The 21042-nt window shown below is 37.4% G+C and overlaps 2 protein-coding genes across 3 annotated transcripts; one reads left to right on the top strand and one right to left on the bottom strand.

Moving 5' to 3' along the window:
* Positions 1 to 3433: 3433 nt before the first annotated feature.
* LOC131145004 (uncharacterized) lies at positions 3434 to 5203 on the top strand. Of its 2 annotated transcripts, none has more exons than XM_058094023.1 (3): positions 3434 to 3863; positions 3950 to 4101; positions 4775 to 5203. In XM_058094023.1, the coding sequence occupies exons 1-3, from the start codon at positions 3563 to 3565 to the stop codon at positions 4883 to 4885; spliced, it is 564 nt and encodes a 187-aa protein (XP_057950006.1). In that variant the 5' UTR covers positions 3434 to 3562; the 3' UTR covers positions 4886 to 5203. The 2 variants fall into 2 exon arrangements, with proteins under 2 accessions (XP_057950006.1, XP_057950005.1); XM_058094022.1 differs by having other exon boundaries at positions 3513 to 3863; positions 3947 to 4101.
* On the bottom strand, positions 5055 to 20027 carry LOC131145005 (protein PLASTID REDOX INSENSITIVE 2, chloroplastic-like). The gene is made up of 3 exons (XM_058094024.1): positions 19780 to 20027; positions 19598 to 19696; positions 5055 to 5404 (listed from the first exon to the last, which is right to left on the bottom strand). Exons 1-3 carry the CDS (start codon positions 20005 to 20007, stop codon positions 5210 to 5212), a joined length of 522 nt encoding a protein of 173 aa, XP_057950007.1. The 5' UTR covers positions 20008 to 20027; the 3' UTR covers positions 5055 to 5209.
* Between the last annotated feature and the right edge of the window lie 1015 nt (positions 20028 to 21042).

Genomic DNA, 21042 nt, shown 5'->3' with positions numbered 1-21042 from the left:
ATTTAATAGCATGTCTAATTGAGACTGTTGAAAAAAGTTTTAAAAGGAAAAAAAACTCATCCCACATGAGGCAAATGATATCTAACTAGCCTTTTGTCCAATTAAAGTCTAAAAATAATCGATAATTCTCGATTTCTTAGAAGAGAAAAAGTTAAGGGTAAGGGTACTTTTGTTTCAAAGGATGGTTTAAGTTGGTTAAATTTTTATAACTTGTGTTTTGTATAACTAAAAATATAAAATTGGACAAGTTGAGGGAAAGTTAGAGCTTGCCCATCCTTAATTTCCCACGGGACTCGGTTTGAGGCATCTTGTAGGTTATTACTCATGCCCTTGTGCTTTTTGAGATCAGGATAATCTAGCCCAAGACTATTTGATTTAGTCTAGTGTAGCTCACTAAAACAACTACATCCTTAAATTATGAAAAATGCAGAGACTTTAACCTATTCTCCTTCTCGGTAGCTACCAGTGATGGTTAACAAGTGTTGAATTCCACAAAAAACTGCTATTATTTAATTATAGTTTCTCTTCAGAATGGCAATGCGGCAATGCCTCCTCATCAGACATGAGATGCCCTTCATAAAAGTCTCTACCACCAATATAAGAATGAATTTGTTATTAATTCTTTTCCCTCTTTCCCCTTTGCCATCTATTGTGCTCAGCACTTTCAATCCTTTTCAATTCAATTATCATTTCTCATTGGCATTGTTTAATTAGTGTTGCCATTGAATGGATAGTTGGTGACCTTCTGTATGGTAGGGGAAGAATGTGATGAAGGCAGCTTTATAATTAAAATCATATGCTTCTTTTACAAAAAAGGAAAGAAGAATAAAACCCCACTCACAAATTCTCCTGATTGTTTGTTGGGAAACCTTTAATTATATATAACATTGTTATTATTAATTAATATGTTTAATTAAGAGACTATGTGCAGAGCGCAGACATATATGTAGAGGGACCAAAATGTGTTGCCCCCATCAACTAGAGTGAGAAACAGAGTGGAATTCCAATTCCACCCACCTGGGGAGGTATGAAATCCACCAAACAGTAGAAAACAGAGCCCCAACACCGCCCCCCCCCCCCCCCTCTCTTTCTCATGGCTGTGATTTAATATTAGTGGCTGCCTCACCTCCAAGGCCATAAGAAGTTTGAGATCCTTCATTTAATACCCAGTGGGTGTAGTCCCCTACAAGAGTCATGTTTGAACAAGAAATAGTCCATTTTTCATTTAATATTGGATCTCCCATCCCCAACACCTCACATGGCTTACATAGACCTCTGACATTAATGACAGATGTTTACTCATTTCGATTTTATATATAATATGTGCAATGGAAGCTAAAAAGTTTCAAACATTGGGATTCATGTAATTTGAGACAAACCGGATTTACACGAGCGAAAGATCTTCAGGAAGATTATATTACTATAATTGTCTCTTTCCAGAAGACTACCCCTTCCTTCACTCACTCTGGTCAGTCTTCGCCCACAAGTTATGACACAATGCTCATTAAATAGACCTCCCAAAAAAAAATAAACTGAAGAAAAAATACATTTGGAAAACTTTTAGATGGTACCCTAGACAAGAAAGAGTTTTAAAACGATTCATGTACTTGGGCATTTAGAATTTGATCTTTGCAAGATCAAATTTAAGTATATCTATATAGACATCCATGACAGAGTGATATGGTTGTCATGGTAGGTGTTTCGATCAATTATTCATCTTATAGCCGCAAATCCTCCATTATCATGTATACAAGGAAGGAGAGGGATCAAGCTGTACAGGCTTTTTTTTTTTTTTTGGAAAAAGTTAGTTTATGCAAATTCATATATTTTAAGATGTTTTTTTTGGTAGGTAGAAAAAAAAAAAAAAAAGACATAAATTTTATGTTCCCCTTGTCTGATAGTATCTGGGGATCGACATGTAACAGGAATTGAAGGATATGGCTGTTGGGTTTCCCCTGCAGCTAGCCAGCCACCATTATTGCCCATACTTATTTGTATTTTATTTGCATCTTTGCTTATTTAATTTGGAATGGGGCTTCAATTGATCCACTACCTGTTTTATATTTTATAGAAATCATTTCTAGTCTGAAGCTTTCTGTAAAGAACTAAAGTAATCTGCTTAGTGGGTGATATTGATAATGATGATTCTTATTGTTATTATCACTATTAAGGGATGATAATCCAAAATGAATGGAGATAAATTATCAAATCATGAAGACTTGGGAAACACTCTGTTATGAAGTGAAGTAAATCTATTGTTTATCTGGCAAGTTGTGAACACAAAACATGTGCCATGTTGTGTTACTGTGTTTGTTGAGCCAAGTCATTTCCAAACAACAGAGAGTAGTGGAGGAAAAGATGGGGGAGTTTTTGGATGCGTCCTTAGTATTTTTAAATTTGTCCTGTTGCAAAATCATGTTTTCTACTAAAAAAATAATTATTTTTAAAATGTTGTTTGGCTCAAGGGGAGTCAAGACCCAAAATGATTTTACTTTTTGCAACTTCTACTGCTCAAAAAAGAACACCTAAAATACTCTTTGAGAAAATTACCAAATAACCCTAATCACTTCTAGGTACTGTGGGGGGAAGGATGACAATTTTGAGATTTTAGATTTGAATTTGTAAGGATTTGGACAAATTCAAAGTCGAGCGTCAAATTTCATATTCGCAAAGATATATAATTAGAATAAAAACATAACCCCTAATAAGTCTTCAAAAATCATATATTTGTGTCTTTTATCTTAAAACTTTGAATATAAGAGATGATGATGAAAATGATTCTTTCGACTTGAACTGATGAATTTGCCACTTGGTATTTTGGAGCTGAGCACAAGCCCATTCCTCACCCTTTGCCGAGCGGCAGGGGCGTGGTGCACGCGGATCTCAACCATGGCTATCCTTCTTTCTTTCTTCCTCCTCGTTTTCCTTTTCTTTTTTAATCAAAAGGAATCTTACATGCACGCTTTAATAGGCATTTTCATATTATTATAAACAAATATTAAAATTAAGATAACAAATCCCATCAAAATTAAAAATAAAAATAAAAAACAGAAGATCTAAATTCAAAAAAAACTTATATATATTAAAAAAAAAAGAAAAGTCTCACAAAGTCCACACCTTTGACTCCGTCGACACCGCCGAGCCTGCCCTTCCAATCTCTCATCTCTTCTTATCTTGCCACGTGGAATCTGCAGCCGTTTCTAAGGCTCTTTGCCTGCCGGTGCCCATTAATTACTTGGTCATACCACCATTTAAATATTTTTTTTTTCTATTATTATTATCACTATTATTATTAATCATAATAATGATGATAATTATTTGAATTTGGATATTAAAAATCATAGTAACATATAGGGTTGGTTGGGGGGCACGTTAGAATAAGACCCATTTAACCACGTATAAGTAGGTGGTGGGTACCCTCATCTTCAGACACAGACTACTGCTTACTACTACACCTTCTTCCCTTTTCTCCCTCCCCTCCCTTATCATCATCTTCTTCTTCTTCTTTTGTTCTCTTCCTTCTCACTCCTTCAGACTCTAGAGAAAGAGAGAGAAAGAGTATATGGGGAATTGCCAGGCCATAGATGCGGCAGTGCTGGTGATACAACACCCAAATGGGAGAGAGGAGAGGCTGTACTGGCCTGTGACTGCCAGTGAGATCATGAGAGTGAACCCTGGTCACTATGTCTCCCTCATCATCCCATTGCCCCTCTCCCATGCCCACCACCAACACCAACACCAACACCAACTACCTCACAGTACCCCCCATGACCACAAGACTGTCCGCTTCACCCGCGTCAAGCTCCTCCGTCCTACCGATACCCTCGTCCTCGGTCACGCTTACCGCCTCATCACTTCTCAAGGTTCTTTCTTCTTTTTCTTCTTCTTCTTGTTTGTTGGTTGTTTCAAAAAGTTCTAAGTGGTATCTTTGTGGCTATGCACCCAGAAGTTATGAAGGTGTTGAAGGCAAAGAAGCATGCAAAGATGAGGAAGAGTAGTCAGTCAGAATCAGATGAGAACTTGCCAATGGCGGTGCCGGAGAACCGGAGCTCACGTGGAGAAACGAAAGCAAGGGAGTCTGAACTGGAGAATACAAATCAGGTAATCTTCTTCAGCTACCATCAATCTGAAGTTCATCCGTGTGTGGTTTAGGATAAAAAAATAATAATAATAATAACAATGAATAAAGAAATATGAAGGGTCATGAATTCCTTCAATTTTGCTCATTATCTGATGGTGGACTAGCTACCTGCAACCCCCCGTCATGTTGCTTGAAATGCTTCCCATGTTTTGTGGAATTTTTTGTCCTGTATGAAGCAAAGTATGACCTCGTGATTCAAATATGCCAAAACGTTGATTAACTTTGATTACTTTGTGGTATACCAAAGTAAGAATCAAAATAAGTATAGATATCAAGTCGAACAAAACGAATTTTCTCCCATGTAATAATAATATACGAATAATTATGTTACTCCTCCCAGATATGCTTTAGCAAACCAATGGCTGGGTTTCCCCTCAAAACCCATTCAAGTCCTGTGCCTGCATATGCATGATAGCACGTCCTTCCATACCTTGAAGAGAGAGAGAGAGGACGAAGCCATAGGAAACTTCCAGAGGGGAGAGAGACAATCTGCTAATGCCTTTTCTTTTTCATTTCTTTTTGTGAACAGTGGAGAAACATGGGAAGGATGAGCTATACACAAAGATGAGAAATTATGTATATTTTTTTGTGAAATCATGAATACTGATTCACATGTAAAAATAAAATTCTCAGGTAATAAAACATGAGAGACACCGACATAGGACGACAGCAGCAAACACCCTTGCAGCAAGGTCAAAATCATGGCGCCCCTCTCTACAGAGCATCTCCGAGGCCGGGAGCTGAGTCTACTACCATTTTTTCCAATCAAAATGGTCCATGGAAAGCACAATATATTGCCTCTTCCCTTCAAAATTGAACTCCTCAAGCTGGGGAAAAGTAGATGCGGTAAATCGATGAAAGTGGGCAGCAAGATTTCAAAGCATTGTCAAACCCAGCTCACACATCTTAACTGTTTTGAGCAATAAAACTTTTGTATAGCTTGACAAAAAAGGATTGAAGTACATTTTCGTCATAGTTTATGCAGTTGCAGAATTAAATCTGCATCCCCATGTTCTTATGGTTGTTTAATATATGAACAAAGGTTTAATTAGAACACAAAAATAGATTTCAAAGGGGGGATTTGGAGTTCCAAGCTTCCCAGTGTTGATCAACATAGTTTTGAGCCCATAGGAGAGCCGCCCTTGCAGCCAAAGGTGCTCCAGGCAGTTGCTTCTCCTTTAGAACAACAAGCATGTTGGTGAACGGTTCCACCAACAACGTCCCGGGTCCTCCATACTCTTTGTGTAAGAAATCACTAAATATCTGGATTTCACGCGAGAGGCCAGTTAGAAACAATGATCTTAGAACAATTCAGATTGAAATTTGAATTTTTTTTTTTCTATCACTTAAAAGCATCCCCACACACAGGTGGCATATCCAAGACACTGCCAACGTTGGGACAAACATGCACAAAAAGTTAGAACAATTTGATGGAAGCTGTCTGAACAACAGTGCTTCTTTTGCTGTAAGGTCAGATATTTCTTTCATAGGGGTCAATTATTGGACTGTTCTCAAAAGGTTGGGCCCTCAAGAGAGGGAACAAATGTTTTATTCTTTCAGGAGAAATCAGTAGTGTGAAAGACCCATGACCAAGATTAGGAAAGGAGCTTAAATTAACAAGCAGCATGGGCTAGGAAAACCAGGTTAAGCAAGATAATCATAATTGGAGTCATATTTGGTGTGCTTTGCATGTGTGGAGTGGAAGTGTGTGGGTGTCCGCATGTGCACATGCAACCATTCACTAGAGAGGTCCTATGTGGATATTGTCCACAATCCACCTGTGCATTTATTCTCCATTAACACCACCTCAAAAAGAGTGGGGATAAGAATTGGGTGATGATGACTGGGATTATCCAACAGCTGAGAGAGCACAACATGTAGGGGCATACAAAAAATTTCACAGATAGAACAACCAAAAGAAGATTATATGATTTTTTTCCTTTTTTTTTTATTTTTCTTTCAGAGCACTTGCGACCAGGAAATGCTAAGAACCATCCAACCCCATGAACTCAGTCTTCTATTTACTGTTCATTAAAAAGACCTAATCACATTACTAGGATTGAGACCTAATTTTCAAATTTTATGGCTAAACAAATATCAAATAAAACCAGAAATAAGCAGTCACATAGTTATATCCATTTCCAAGCCTTGAAGCAGGGAGGACCCCCTGCCCCCCGTGCTCCGCCTCTTTTTTTTTTTTTCGCTTTTTGGTTGTGAGGGAAAGGGAGGGAGTGAATTTACTCCGATGCCTCCCATAGGTGGGTTCCCCACCACTCCTTTCAAGCTACCAATGAGTCTCAAATAATTGAACCCTGAAACCGCATAAAGGAGGCAGCAAGATACCAAAGGGCTGCAATGCATTGGTTTCCAGGAGGATTCCTTCTGAATTCCCATACAAAATGCCAAGTTGCGACAGATACCCCAAACTTATATTAACAGCAATACCTGGTAGGCTCGTTCTTCCTCTGTGTGTGTGTGTGTGTGTGTGTATTCTAACCTAATAAAAACTAGTTCATTACTTGCGCTTTTTGGGTGCCACACTGGCCATTTCCTAAGCCTAGCACACGACGCCTCCAGGTCTATAATAAAGGTACAAAATACCTAATACCATTTTATGTACTCTATAGCCTATTTTAGCGCCACACAAATGAAAGAAAACAAACCAAGTGCCTTGAGCCCCTGCCCCTTTTCTTTCATCATTAAATAGTAATTAAATTGTTAAGAGAGCCATTGTTATAAGTATTCTCCCAATGACTTCTCTCAGCTCATTCTGTCAAATCCAGCATAGTTTCTTCAGCACTAAATTATAGTTAAATGGTTCTTGACCTTGTGTACTTGAACTTACTCAGTAACTTGCCATTCCTGATGGAATCCACTGTTGCCGATTGTGTTCTGGTTCTGCTCCAAAGGAAAACCAAAACACAAAAAGCTTGTATTTTGTAACCAAACTTTCAGCTTGTTTCAGGCACTCTTGTTCACCTATTTAAAGCCATCGACACATAATTGCAGGGAAACATAATTTTTGGAGAAATCCACTTCCTTTTCAAAATACACTATAAAAAAATTTGCATAGAATTGAGATAACTTCTTGAAATATTTTGTTTAAGTTTTAAAAAAAATATTGAGCATTTCAGAAACTTCTAGTATAATTTTAGAAATGCTTGGGATCTCCTACAGAACTTTGTAGTATAATTCCCCTAAATCTTTCTCATTTCTCAATGTTCTGGAACCTTTTTTTCCCTTGTTGTAATCTGAGTTTTTTTATCCGTACTGTTAAATTTTCTCTAGGAAAGATGTTTAACCATTATCTAGTTAGGATAAATTTAAGGTTACTACTAATTTACCCTAATAGATATGCAATAGATATTTAACAGTAAGGATTTAGTTGTCAAATAAAAGGATATTTCTAAATAATTACAAAAATGACACCTAAAGATATTTCAAAATAGTTACAAAAATACCACCTTGTTCTCAGGAAATCTAGAAAGTAATAAAAAAAAATGTTCTCCAACTTTCCAATACAAATTTGGAGAACTGGAAAATAAAATGACATTTTGTAATTTTCTCAAGAACTAGAAACAAAAAATAAGAATGTTTCCACTATTGGTTTTTGTCCCACATTGGTAGAAAAAGTTGTTTTGAATTTTTTCTTTGTTTGTCCCACATTGGTGAGAAGGGTTTTTTGGACTTGAGGTTGAAGTTATATAAAGAGTTCAACTCTTCATTTATAAAACACACCTCAAAGTTGTACTTTGTCAAGAAGTAGTGAATTGATCGTCAGCGCCCGAGAACGTAGGTAATTCTGTACCGAACCTCATTAAATTCTTGTCTTGTTCTTTTTACTGTCTTTTATTATTAGTTTCTACATTTACTTTAATTCTTTATATTTTCAATAGCATTAGTTTTAGTATTGGTGTTTGGCACAAGTGGGGTATGCGACACAACAATTGGTATCTGAGTTAGGTTGAATAGTGTCGATATGAAGGTATTCCTCTATTAGGATCCTTGATTCCACATTTGATGTCTAAGAAAGACCTTATCTAAGCGAGTGTTCAGAGACCATTGCGGCTTAATCGCTCCCTAGAGGTTGGCCTGGTCAAGGTGAAATTTCATAGGATAAAACATAGTAGACACAATTGGTACATAATATTCATCTTAGGCATTTTACTTTGTTGGTAGCTATTGAATATATAGAAGATGACAGAAACTAGTGCAGCAGTAGAAGAAACTCTGTCCACACAAACTCCAACCCCTTCAGCTTCGACATCATCGTCAAAGACAATAGCTAATGCTCTGTTTGAGGTGGAGAAATTTGATGGTACCAATAATTTTAGTACGTGGCAATGTGAGGTGATGGACATCTTGTATCAGCAAGTGTTAGATATTGCTTTGGATGATAAACCAGTGAATATGGGTGACAAAGATTGGGAAAAGATCAATCGTCAAACATGTGGTACGATTTGTCCGTGTCTCGCTAAAAATCAGAAATATTGTGTTATAAGGGAGATATTTGCAAAGACATTGTGGAAGACATTGGAAGATACATTTATGACCAAAAGTCTAGAAAATCGGCTCTATTTGAAAAAGAAATTATTTCGCTTCCAGTATCAACCAGGTATTTCGATTAATGACCACTGAAATGCTTTCAATAAAATTTTGGCCAATTTGTTAAATTTGGATGAAAAGGTGAAAGATAAGGATAAAGCCATATTGTTATTGAATTCTCTCCCTGATGATTATGAACATCTGACCACCACTTTATTGTATAGGAAAGATAAAGTTACTTTTGATGCTGTTTGTACTGTATTGATTAGTACTAAATGCAGAAAGAAGGATCAGAGGGTCCATAAGAAAATAGCAGAAGCACTAACAATAAGGGGGCATTCTCAGAGTCGTAAGCCTGGAAGGAGGAGTAAATCTCATGAGAGGAGTAAATCTCATGGGAGACCTGCTAAAGATGAATGTGCCTTTTGTTGTGAGAGAGGGCATTGGAAGAAAGATTGCCCTAAATTACGACAAAAGAATAAGGGCAAAACACATTCTAATGTCAATATTGTCAATGATGATGGAAGTGTGTTAGATTTTTCTCTTGTTGGAACATCTTCGTCACATTATTTTGGTGAGTGGATTTTGGATTCTGGTTGTTCTTATCACATGTGTCCCAATAAGGAATGGTTTTCTAATTTTGAAGAATTAGATGGTGGGGTTATTTTTATGGGAAATGATAATACTTGTAAAACAACTAGAATAGGATCAATACAGTTGAAATGTCAAGATGGAACTATCAAAACCTTGACTGATGTTAGGTACGTTTCGAGCCTAAAGAAAAATCTGATTTCATTGGGTGCCTTAGAATCTAAAGGGTTCACTATCACTTTGAAAGATGGAATCTTAAAAATTAAATCAGGTGCGCTGATGGTGATGAAAGGAATAAGGAAAAATAACTTGTATTATTTACAAGGTAGTAAAGTTATTAGCTCAACAGGTACAGATACAACCAGATTATGGCATATGCAATTAGCACATGCAGGAGAAAAATCTTTGAAACAATTAGCTAAGCGAGGTTTGTTAAAAGGTGCAAAGGTGTGCAAACTTGAATTTTGTGAGCATTGCATTCTAGGAAAGCAGACTAGAATGATATTTGGCGCTGCAATCCACCAGACTGAAGGTATTTTAGACTACATCCATACAGAAGTATGGGGGCCCACAAAAACAGCTTCATTGGGTGGTATGCATTATTTTGTCACTTTTGTTGATGATTTTTTCGTAAGAGTTTGGGTGTATTCTGTGAAGAATAAAAATGAAGTGTGTGATATTTTACCTAAGTGGAAAAAATTAGTTGAAACTCAAACTGGCAGAAAGATTAAACGGCTCAGATTAGATAATGGTGGTGAATACAAGAGTGACCCGTTTATGATGGTATGTCAAGATGAAGGTATTGCTTGACACTTCGTAGTTAGAGATACACCACAGTAGAATGGGATGGCAGAGCACATGAATCGGACTTTACTAGAGAAAGTTCGATGTATGTTGTCTAATGTTGGGTTAGACAAAAGGTTTTGGGTTAAGGCTGTTAGATATGCGTGTCATCTCGTCAACCGTCTACCATTATCTGCAATAGGGAGAAAAACACCCTATGAGGTATGGTCTAGAAAACCTGCTAGTGATTATGATTCTTTACATGTTTTTGGTACGATGACTTATTATCATGTTAAAGAATCTAAGTTGAATCCAAGAGCCAAGAAAGCAATATTCTTAGGAATTAGTGCAAGAGTAAAAGGATACCATCTTTAGTGTCTAGAGACGAAAAAAATGATTTTAAGTAGGGATGTGACTTTTGATGAACTTGCGATAATGAAGAAAACAATACGCAGGGAGTCACGAGTTGAAGAGAAGACTAGTGGTACTCAATAACAGGTGAAGGTTGAGACAATTTTGGGAAACCTAGTGAGAAATGAAACTACACAAGGTAACTCCCCAATTACGGTGGGGAATAGTGTACAAGAAGAGGAGATTTCAATTCGAGAATCTTCACAGCAACAAGAATCAATTGTTTCTCAGAGGCCAAAATGAGAAATTCAAAAACCTGCTCGGTATACAGATATGGTAGCCTATGCACTTCCAGTTGGGAAGGATAATGTTCCTTACACTTTCAAAGAAACAATGAGGAACTCTGAATTAGACAAGTGGAAAAAAGCGATGGATGAAGAAATGCAATCTCTTCATCAGAATCAAACTTGGGAGCTAGCCCAGTTGCCCAAGGAAAAGAAAGCAATTGGTTGCAAATAAGTTTATGTAAAGAAATAAGGATTTCTAGATGCAAATAATGTTTGCTTCAAAGCTAGATTGGTAGCTAAGGGCTACGCACAGAAGGAAGACATTAATTATAATGAGATATTTTTTCCCGTTGTTAAACATTCTTCCATTCAAATTTTGTTGGCTTTGGTAGCACAATTTGATCTTGAACTAGTTCAACTCGATGTAAAAACTACATTTTTACATGGTGATTTGGAAAAGGAAATCTATATGACTCAACCAGATGGATTTCAGGTTGCTGGAAAAGAAAATTGGGTATGTAAACTGGGTAAATCATTGTATGGCTTAAAACAATCTCCAAGACAGTGGTACAAACGATTTCATCAGTTTATGATCGGTCACAAGTACGTCAGAAATAAACATGATCATTGTGTTTGTTTTCGCAGACTACAAAATGGATCTTTTATATATTTACTCTTGTATCTTGATGATATGTTGATAGCTTCAAAGAACAAGAAAGAAATCAACAAGTTGAAAAGTCAGATAAATCAAGAGTTTGAGATGAAAGATCTTAGTGAAGCAAAGAAGGTACTTGGCATGGAGATTCGCAGAGACAAAATAAGAGGAAGAGTTAGTTTGTCTTAGAAACAATATTTGAAGAAGGTAGCACAGAATTTTGGCATGTTTGAGCAGTCGAAACCAGTAAGCACTCCTCTTGCTCCTCATTTCAAACTTAGTGCAACTTTATCTCTTAAATCAAACGAAGAACGTAAGTATATGTCACAAGTTTCTTATGTAAATGTTGTTGGTAGTCTGATGTATGCAATGGTTTATACTAGACCTGATATTTCACAAGATGTTAGTATGGTGAGCAAGTATATGCATGATCCGGGTAAAGGACATTGGCAAGCCATAAAATGGATTTTGAGATATATTATGAATACGATTGATATTAGTATAGTATTTGAGAAAAATAATACTATTGAAAAACAGGTTGTTGGATATGTGGATTCTGATTTTGTAGGAGATATGGATAAACGTCAATCAACTATTGGATATGTTTTTACATTTGCAAATGGTCCAGTTAGTTGGAGGTCTACCTTACAGTCTACCATTGCCTTGTCTACAACAGAAGCAGAGTACATGGCAGCTTCAGAGGGTGTTAAAGAAACTATTTGGTTGCAGGATTTACTTGAAAATTTGAGAGATGTTCAGAAGCACATTGTTGTGTTCTGTGATAGCCAGAGTGCTATTCATTTGGCAAAGAACCAAGTCCACCATGGACGAACGAAACACATTGACGTTCAGTTTCATTTTATGCGGGATATTGGAGGCAAGATACTTCTTCAAAAGATTGCTACAGCTGAAAATCTCGCAGATATGTTGACCAAGATTGTGACAACAATTAAGTTCAAACATTATTTGGACTTGATCAATATCCTGCAAGTCTGAATATTTTTGGAAGGCGCCGATGATGTGGAACTTCATAAAATGTTGGTGACTAAAAAATTTGTTGAATTTATCGTCAAGGTGGAGATTTGTTGTTTTTTGTCCTACATTGGTAGAATAGTTCCACATTGGTAGAAAAAGTTGTTTTGAATTTTTTCTTTGTTTGTCCCACATTGGTGAGAAGTGTTTTTTGGACTTGAGGTTGAAGCTATATAAAGAACTCAGCTCTCCATTTGTGAAACACACCTCAAAGTCATACTTTGTCAAGAAGTAATGGATTGATCATCTGCGACTATGGACGTAAGTAATTCTGTACCGAACCTCGTTAAATTCTTGTCTTATTCTTTTTACTATTTTTTATTATTAGTTTCTGCATTGCTTTAGTTCTTTATATTTTCAATAGCATTAGTTGTAATATTAGTGTTTGGCACAAGTGGGGTGCTTGACACAACATCCACAATTGGCCAGGACCTTAGTTCCCCATAGCGGACGAAGGTGCATTTCTAAGACTTTGGATCAAGCTTGTTTTTGACATGATTACTGACATGCACATATGCTACACAACCAAAAACTTTCAAATGTGAAAGTCTCACCTCTTTTCCGCTCCATACTTCTTCCGGTAGACTATGGTCCAATGGCACTGATGGAATCCTGTTAATAAAGTATGCTACTATGTTGACTGCTTCTGCCCAGAACTGCTTTGGTAAGCTTGACTGCATACGCATGCTTCTGACTCTTTTAGTCAATGATCAATTCATCTACTCGACTACACCGTTGTGTTGAGGCGTGCCAGGCACAGTTCTTTCCATCCTGATACCATGCTCATAGAAGAATTTCTTGAACCTGGTGTCTCCATACTCACCACCATTGTTGGTTCTCAGCTTCTTGATTTTAAAACTAGTTTCATTTTCAACCATTGCTTTCCAAATCTTGAAAGCATCAAAGACATCATATTTATATTTTAGAAAGTAAACTCATACCTTTCAAAAATGATCATCAATAAATGTCAAGAATGATCATCAATAAATGTCATGAAGTAATTCTTTCCACCTATGGATGAGACGATCGTCGGTCCCCGTACATTTGAATGGACTAGTTCAAGTCTCCTTTGGGATACTGGTGTATGTCTGGAAACTAACTCTCTTCTGTTTCTCAAGTATGCAATCCTCGCATATGTTAATCTCTACTCATCATAGATCACTCAACTTTCCCATTGAGTGCATCACCCTGAGTCCCTTCTCACTCATGTTACCAAGTCGTTGATGTCAAATGTTGCTATCGTCATTTCCTGGAACAACTGAAATAGACATACAAGCACTAAAAGTCACATAAAGTGTTCCATATTTCTTACCTCGTGCAAATGTCAGTGCACCCTTTGAAATCTTCCATTGATCGCCAATAAATGTTGTGGTGTATCCCTCATCTGCCAGTTGTCCAACTAAGATTAAGTTCTTTCTCAGGTCTAGAATATATCTGACATCCTTCAATTTCCATACGGATTTGTTCATCTTGATCTTCACAATTCCCTTGCCGGCTATGTCGCAAAGTTGATCATTGCCAAGGTATACCTTACCGAAGTCACCTGGTGTATACTCCTTTAGGCAATCTCTACTGCAAATGGCATGAAATGAGGCTCCAGAGTCGAAGACCCAAGACTCTTTCTTGCTCTCCAAAGAGCATATCAACATATCACCATTTTCTGAAGCAACATTTTCTTCTATCTTCGCTTCATATTCTTTTCTTGGACCTTTGCACTAGTTTCTGTAATGACCGATCTTTCCACAGTTCCAGCACTCAATGTTCTTTCTGCCCTAGGAACCTCTTGGATTTCTAGATTTGGACCGCCTGGACCTAGATCTGCCACGATTGTTTGATCGTCCATGCCCGCTTCCTTTCCATGAATCTCTCCCTCGGCTTTCTACATTCAAGGTTGAACTTGAAGTGGAAGCATTGTTTGACTACATCCTTATCTGTTTTGTCAAAATCATGTTGATGACCTCGTCATACTTCAGCTTTGATTTTCCTGCGAAACTACTTATCGCAGTAACAATACATTTCCAACTCTCAGACAACTGACTAAGAATCAGTAAAGCACGGATTTCACTGTCAAATGTGATTTCAAGTGAGACAAGTTGATCCGACAGCTCATTGAAATTGTTCAGATGTCTATTAAAACTTTCACCTGCCAACATGTTCATGGTAAATAACTTTTTCATTAATTGTACCTTATTGGCGGCTGATGGCTGCTCGTACATGTTGGAGAGCGCATCCATAAGAGACTTGGTGGTTGTCATATGTTTGATGTTGAAGGCAACAGACTTTGCTAGAGTCATCCTGATAGCTCCGAAAGCTTTCCAATCAAGCAACTCCCACTCGTCCTCCTTCATGGACTTTGGCTTTCCCTTTAATGGTAAGTGCAACTCCTTACCAAACAAGTAGTCCTCAATTTGCACCTTCTAGAAACTGAAATTGGTGTCGTCAACCATCTTGATCTTTGAGCTTTTTTTGTTCAACCATCTTGATTCGCCTATCTAGAGATGGAATCAGCTCAAATGGACAAGACGGTTGGATCCAAAACGGCCGAAAACCTCAAAAATGGTTCAACTCGTTCATAAAACAGACCTAAAATGGCTTCGAAAATCTGGTCAAACTCAGTTAAACTTAACGAAATATTCTCCTTTTTAACGGAAATGCCTAGCGCCATTACTAACTCCGTTAGTTGATGTCGTTATTGACACCGTTAACTGACTGCCGACCTGACTGCTGACATGGCAGGTAGTGCCCATCTACTGACATGGCAAGTGGGGCCTAGTTGCTGACGTGTCAAAAGACTGGGTCCTGACTATTGCCGTGGCAATGTGACGTGGCGTATGACTGTATGCCACGTGTCAGCTGACGCAACGCTGACGGGGCTTGCTAATGCAGTCACGCTAACGTCAATTTGTGAGGGTCGTGGGCTTGCCGGCGCGTGGGAGTGCATGAGAGCGTGTCTGGTGGCTTGTGGAGACGCTTGAAGACCCTGCACGCTCCTTGGAATGCGTGTGGATGCGTGCGGGCTCGTGAGACCATTCGATCCCCGGTTTGCACTGTTGGCTTCATCTCGTTGAAAGGAACATGATGGTGTGCTTAAAACTCAATTTTGAAATATTGGACAGTGACTCCGATTATGCTCCAATCTAGCTCTAATACCAATTGTTAGCGATCTAAGAACAATAATCACACACAAGAAAAAATAAACACACAAAATAATAACACCAAATTTAACGTGGTTCGGTCTAATCTGACCTAAGTCCACGAAGCACACCCAATTTACTATAACTTAGGAGAAAATGCAAGAGGAGGAGACACCACTTAAATCAACTCTTTTCACACATTTCTCTCTCTCACCTTCAGCACAATACTCTCACACTCACTCACATCACATTCACGTACACTCTTCTTATTATATAGTTGAATGGGATGGATAGTAAAGGAAGGTATTTTAATAGGATTCAATGGGATGGATTAGCATACCGACATTCTCATTCCAGCGCATCAAAGCTGGCTCATCCTTATCAAGGCTCATCAAGTCTCATCATCAATACTTCGTTTCCATTTTAGCTTAACCATACATTTCTTTATTCATATGTATCTTGTCCTGAATAGATTGCAGTCTACAAGGAAGTGTTTACTCTTGCAAGAGAAGTAGTAAGCTGGGTATCAAAGTTGCAGACTGTTGTGGCATTGTCTACGACTGAAGCTGAATACATGGCAGTTACATAGGCTTGCAAGGAGGCAATCTGGATTAAAAGGTTAATGGAAGAACTCGAGCACATGCACGAGAGGATTCTTTTGTATTATGACAATCAGAGTGCCTTGCATATTGCAAGGAATCTAGCTTTTCATTCCAAGACAAAACACATCGAAGTACAGTATCACTTCGTTCGAGAAGTTGAGGAGGAAGAAAGTGTGGACATGCAAAAGATTCACATCAAAGACAACCTAGCAGGTGTTATAACAAAACCAATCAATGCTGACAAGTTTATATGGTGTAGATTCTCATATGGCCTAACAGAAATGTAAGTGACATGGAACTCACAAGACTAGAAAGGATGAAAAGATGTTTGAAAATGGCTTTAAGTGGGAGAATGTGAAATGTAAAGCCTTTTTCTTTAGTTATCCCTATTGGCTGGTCTCCAATTGCCGCTAAGCAATTGTCATTTCTCAAGATCGCCTTCATCTTTGATTTTCAAAGGGAGAAATTACCCCCATTAAACTTCTTAAATTCGCTCTTTGCTGCCATTGTAGTAGATAAGATTTGTTCCTCCACTAAACTGACTCCCACTTTTTCACCATGATCAATACCGTATATGTGAGCACTATCACATATGAATGGAACTGTATACTTGAACAAATCTCGTATACGCTCACAATACTGTAAAAGTATCCGGTGATACCGGTGAATAGTAACCCTGAATAGTAACCCAACCCAAAGGCCGTAACCCAAGGCTTTAATACCACACTAACTTTGATTAACTAACTTTGGCAAAGTTCTGAAATCTGCAAGAAATTTTGCAGCAATCACTTGACAATGGAGGCTCTGGTGATGATCACCTCCACTTTGATTTGGCAATCTAATGGAATTTGGGGGTTGACATGGAATCTACTTGGATTTGGAAGCTAACCTAAAGAAGCGTGGGTTTGATTGGGGGTGTGCAAACTTCACTTGCATGTTCCAAATAGAGAAGAGGGTACTACGACAAACCCAAGGACTTTGAATAATTTGGACTTCATATTAGTGGCAATTCTCACTGAAGTTTTAATCCCATACTGATAATGGGTTGCAAAATTTTTTTTTTTTTTTTTCTCAATTTGTACTTCTGCTCAAAAGGTTTCTTTTTAGTTGATTCTTGCGGAAGGGTGCGTGAAATGGAGAAGTGTGTAGTGGGTACTTGGTGAAGGTAGAGGCAGCGCAACATAACTTAAGTAAAAGTCGCAGCTCCTAAGAATTTAACTTAAAATGGCATGGAGAAATTAAAGTGTAAACGCATATAAGTGTGTAAATTATTTCTTTTTGTGGTGCATTATCCAAGTGGATAATAGACACATAGTCATAGGGCTTTGTTTAATATATTTGCAGACTAACCTAAACTAATTGAATAGTCAAATTGGGCTACTATTAGTGTGATCACAAAAATGTGAGGATACCTAATATCAATATGATCAAAACATGAGTATTGAGAAACATATGTTGATTAATGATTTCTATAACTAAAGGACTAGCTAAAAAACGCTAATAGAAAATAAACATCAAGGATGATGGGTCTTAAGCCCTTAACATAAACTATTAATGATAAACCCAACCTATGTGATTTGAGATCCCATGAATTAGGTTCAATGAATAATAACAAGTTATTGAGTAGTTTGGTGAGCATTATCATTTGTTTTTTATCATCCTTATGGTGTTTTGAATGGTGCAACTGTAACGATTGTGAAGTTGAGTTTATCTCTTATTAAATTCATATCCTTTATTAGGTAGATTGTTTAGTTACAGTTGCACACTTGATGAGTTTACCTATGTGAGTGGGGAAGTGGGGCCGTTTCCTCTGAAAGTTTACTAGGCTAAAACTTTCTAGAGCACTCATGAATTTCCAGGTATGGTGCATGGTCTATTTGTACCAACCCGTAAGGGTTTTGTGTCTGGAGTTGTTATGTGAGGTATATGTTAATAGTGTTACGTTAAAACAATTAATTTGGTTCAAGAATATAATATTTACCAAGTTCTTGTAACTCATAACATATTTTCTCTTAATGCAATTGAAACCGAAATGTATTGTCACTCAAGGCATTACATCTCATACATTACCCAACGTTGTTTTTATCTTTCTTTGATTTTTTTATTTTTTTTAAATTTGAACCGTGTGGGGAATTGTTGATATTTAAATTGGATGTTTCAAATTAAAAAAATATTTGTTTAATAAATATTATATAATAATTTTTGGTTTTTATTTTAAGTATGTATATATTAACTTTAATATATTAGTTTTAACATTTTAAAAATATTAACTACTACTTTAACCTTTCATATTTATAATGCTGCAAGTTATCTTAATTTTACCTAGATAAACTATGCTCTAACTTCATTTCAAGATACGGTTTTTCTTATTCAAAATAACTTTATTTTCTACTCTTTCTTGAAATTTATATTCTGTTGGATAACTAAATAACACTACATCTTCTATAGCTTTGGTATTTGTAAGTGCACACAAAATTGAGCCAGCTGAGTAATCCTGAAGGTCGTGCGCATAGTGACTAAATGCACCGAGAAATATTCTCCGAATGTGTAAAATCGGCTTTAAGGGCAGCGGTCATTCCACGCCTCAGCTTTTAATAAGTATTTATATTTTTATTTAATATTATTTTTATTAGTAAATTTTTTTCCTTCTATTATATTTCTAACATTATGTATTTTCTAGTCATCTCATTTACTATGTGAAAAAATGATTGGATAATAAATCATTTATATTTTTTAAAGTTACATATGTTTAAAATGTGTGCTTGCGAATTAAGGCTTAATTGAGTTCAATATCAATTTTCAACCACAATTGGGCAGCCCTAATTACGGCCATCCATAATTTTTTACCGCAATTGCCAGTAAAAAATGCCATTGGTTATAAAATGTCCATTGGACAACTACCATAGATTTGAGGGTATCCAAGCCATACTGTGTTTCTTTAGGATAAGTGAGTATGGTTTTAACAAGCATGACCACATAATATCCGATGCCTCGGGGCCACCTATTCTTGTTTCCCAATTGAACCCAGTATCAACTTCCATTTTTATGATCTAAACTCCCGATTCAGAGGGTTGCCCATTTCAAAACTAACTTATATGACTTTGTCTATTGGCTGAAGAAGGCAGTATCGTTAGCTACGCATTTTCTCAAGTAGGTTGTGCTCATATTCCAGCGAAATGGTTGGCAAGCATGTATTTTGCTCCTCTTATCAATTTGAGGCACAAATTATACTCCAAACACACAACTATCCAAGAGGGAAAAAAAACAATCTTTTCAAATTTCTCTCGACTAGCAAGGAAGCAGTAACCGACACAACAAGCAGCCATTCTCCAGAGAAACTAATATCATCTGGTGAGCAAAGTGCGCAATTAGAACTGATTAATGAATACTTTTCACCACGCAAACAGAGATAGAGAACCCAATACCAATAGTCATTTAAACTGAAAAATGAGAGAGTAAAAAAGAAATAGCAGTACCTGTGTACAGACGTTAACGACCACATCAAGGTCGTCTCCAAATGTCTCATCGTCCTTGGATAGCTTCTTCAGGAGCTCGTCCCTGAACTTCTTGGTTTCCTGTGACAGATCACCGCAGACAAATCAATGGAGAACACGAGAGAGAGAGAGAGAGAGAGAGAGAGAGAGTCAGAATCACTGACAGATTCGGCGAACTCGGGGATTGGGTCTGGGTACAGGTACTTCTTCTGAGGAGTTGTGGCTCTGAGAAGGAAGGGGGAAGTGGGTTTTGCGGAGGAGGAAGCAAGGGAGGGAAGGACGACGCAGGGCATGCGCAGAAGACAGCCATTTTTCGAACTTCGTCTTCTGGCGGGAGAGGGACTCAGAGAAGCAGCAGAGAAGATGGGACGAGCGCAGAGGAGCAGAGCCATTTCAATTTTCAGGTTAGCTTTCTGTCAACGGTAAGGCGGTAACCATGTAGTCTGTAGCTGTGGGCCCATATTGTTTGTGGATTACTGGGCTGCTATTTGGCCTAATGGCATATCCATGGGCCAGTTAACAGAGAAGAAGGGAAAAAAGAAAGGAGAGATGTTTATGGAGCAGACTCAAAAGCTTGATTTCTAGCTTACTGCTCATCCCTTGTTAAGGCCCAACCTGCTTGGAATTTGACAGTGTAAAGTGAAAAAGCCAACTCTACTCGAGGGCTTTTGATATAAGAAGACAAGCGCAAACTCTATTCCTATATGAAGCAATAAGCAGCTAGGCCCAAAATCATACCATGGTAGTAGTACCTTTTTCTTTTTTGGGTTATGAAGTAGGAATAGACAATAGTGGCCTTCAATTCGATGCCCCTTTTCAATTCTCTTTGGAAGTTCCAACTCGGCACCTCCAACAAAGAATTCATAAACTTGAATATTTTCTCGGAATATGTATAAAAACAATCTTATCCTTCATGTGGGTGTGAAAACATTTGTCTAGTCTAGCCATATTGAAACACGGCAACTTGAACGGATAGATATTGCCTCTAGTAGTACCAAAAAGAACTTGTGACATCCCTTATGTTACTCGATATTGAATAATACTAGAAGAGGCTTATATTTAATTTCTCCTCTCTGGCAAAGGTGGGATTATGCCTCAAGTTTATTAATTGTGGAGCTTTTTGCGGTTGTTGTAGCCAGTGGAGAAGGGAGGAGGGAAAGGGTTAATGATGGGTTTGGCATTCCTCTTTCCCCTCACTTATGAAATCTTATTTAACTTTATCCTTTGAATTTTTAAATATTTTTAACATAAAATTTACAACAAAACCCTCAAAATTTAAGATCAGAGAGTGGTTGAGCTCATATATTATATTCGTAGCTCCTCCACTGTCAAGATAGCATTCGAAGAGGTGTTGGAACATGCATGAACAGTGCAAGCCTTGCAGCATTAAAGCAACTGCCAAAAAGTAAAGGATACAATGATTAATT

This window comes from Malania oleifera, chromosome 12 (genome assembly GCF_029873635.1).
Source record: "Malania oleifera isolate guangnan ecotype guangnan chromosome 12, ASM2987363v1, whole genome shotgun sequence".
Taxonomy (NCBI): Eukaryota; Viridiplantae; Streptophyta; class Magnoliopsida; order Santalales; family Ximeniaceae; genus Malania; species Malania oleifera.
The sequence above is the reverse complement of the archived record's forward strand: the minus strand, read 5'-3'. Positions and strand labels throughout refer to the sequence as shown.

Bases quoted from the DNA above. Each gene is read 5' to 3' on its own strand.
- LOC131145004 (XM_058094022.1), top strand. From the start codon at position 3,563: ATGGGGAATTGCCAGGCCATAGATGCGGCAGTGCTGGTGATACAACAC. The intron at 3,864-3,946 runs GTTCTTTCTTCT...CTATGCACCCAG, and splicing joins CCGCCTCATCACTTCTCAAG to AAGTTATGAAGGTGTTGAAG. The intron at 4,102-4,774 runs GTAATCTTCTTC...TAAAATTCTCAG, and splicing joins AACTGGAGAATACAAATCAG to GTAATAAAACATGAGAGACA.
- LOC131145005 (XM_058094024.1), bottom strand. From the start codon at position 20,007: ATGGCTCTGCTCCTCTGCGCTCGTCCCATCTTCTCTGCTGCTTCTCTG. The intron at 19,697-19,779 runs GTCAGTGATTCT...GATCTGTCACAG, and splicing joins TCCCCGAGTTCGCCGAATCT to GAAACCAAGAAGTTCAGGGA. The intron at 5,405-19,597 runs GTACTGCTATTT...CGTGAAATCCAG, and splicing joins TCGTTAACGTCTGTACACAG to ATATTTAGTGATTTCTTACA.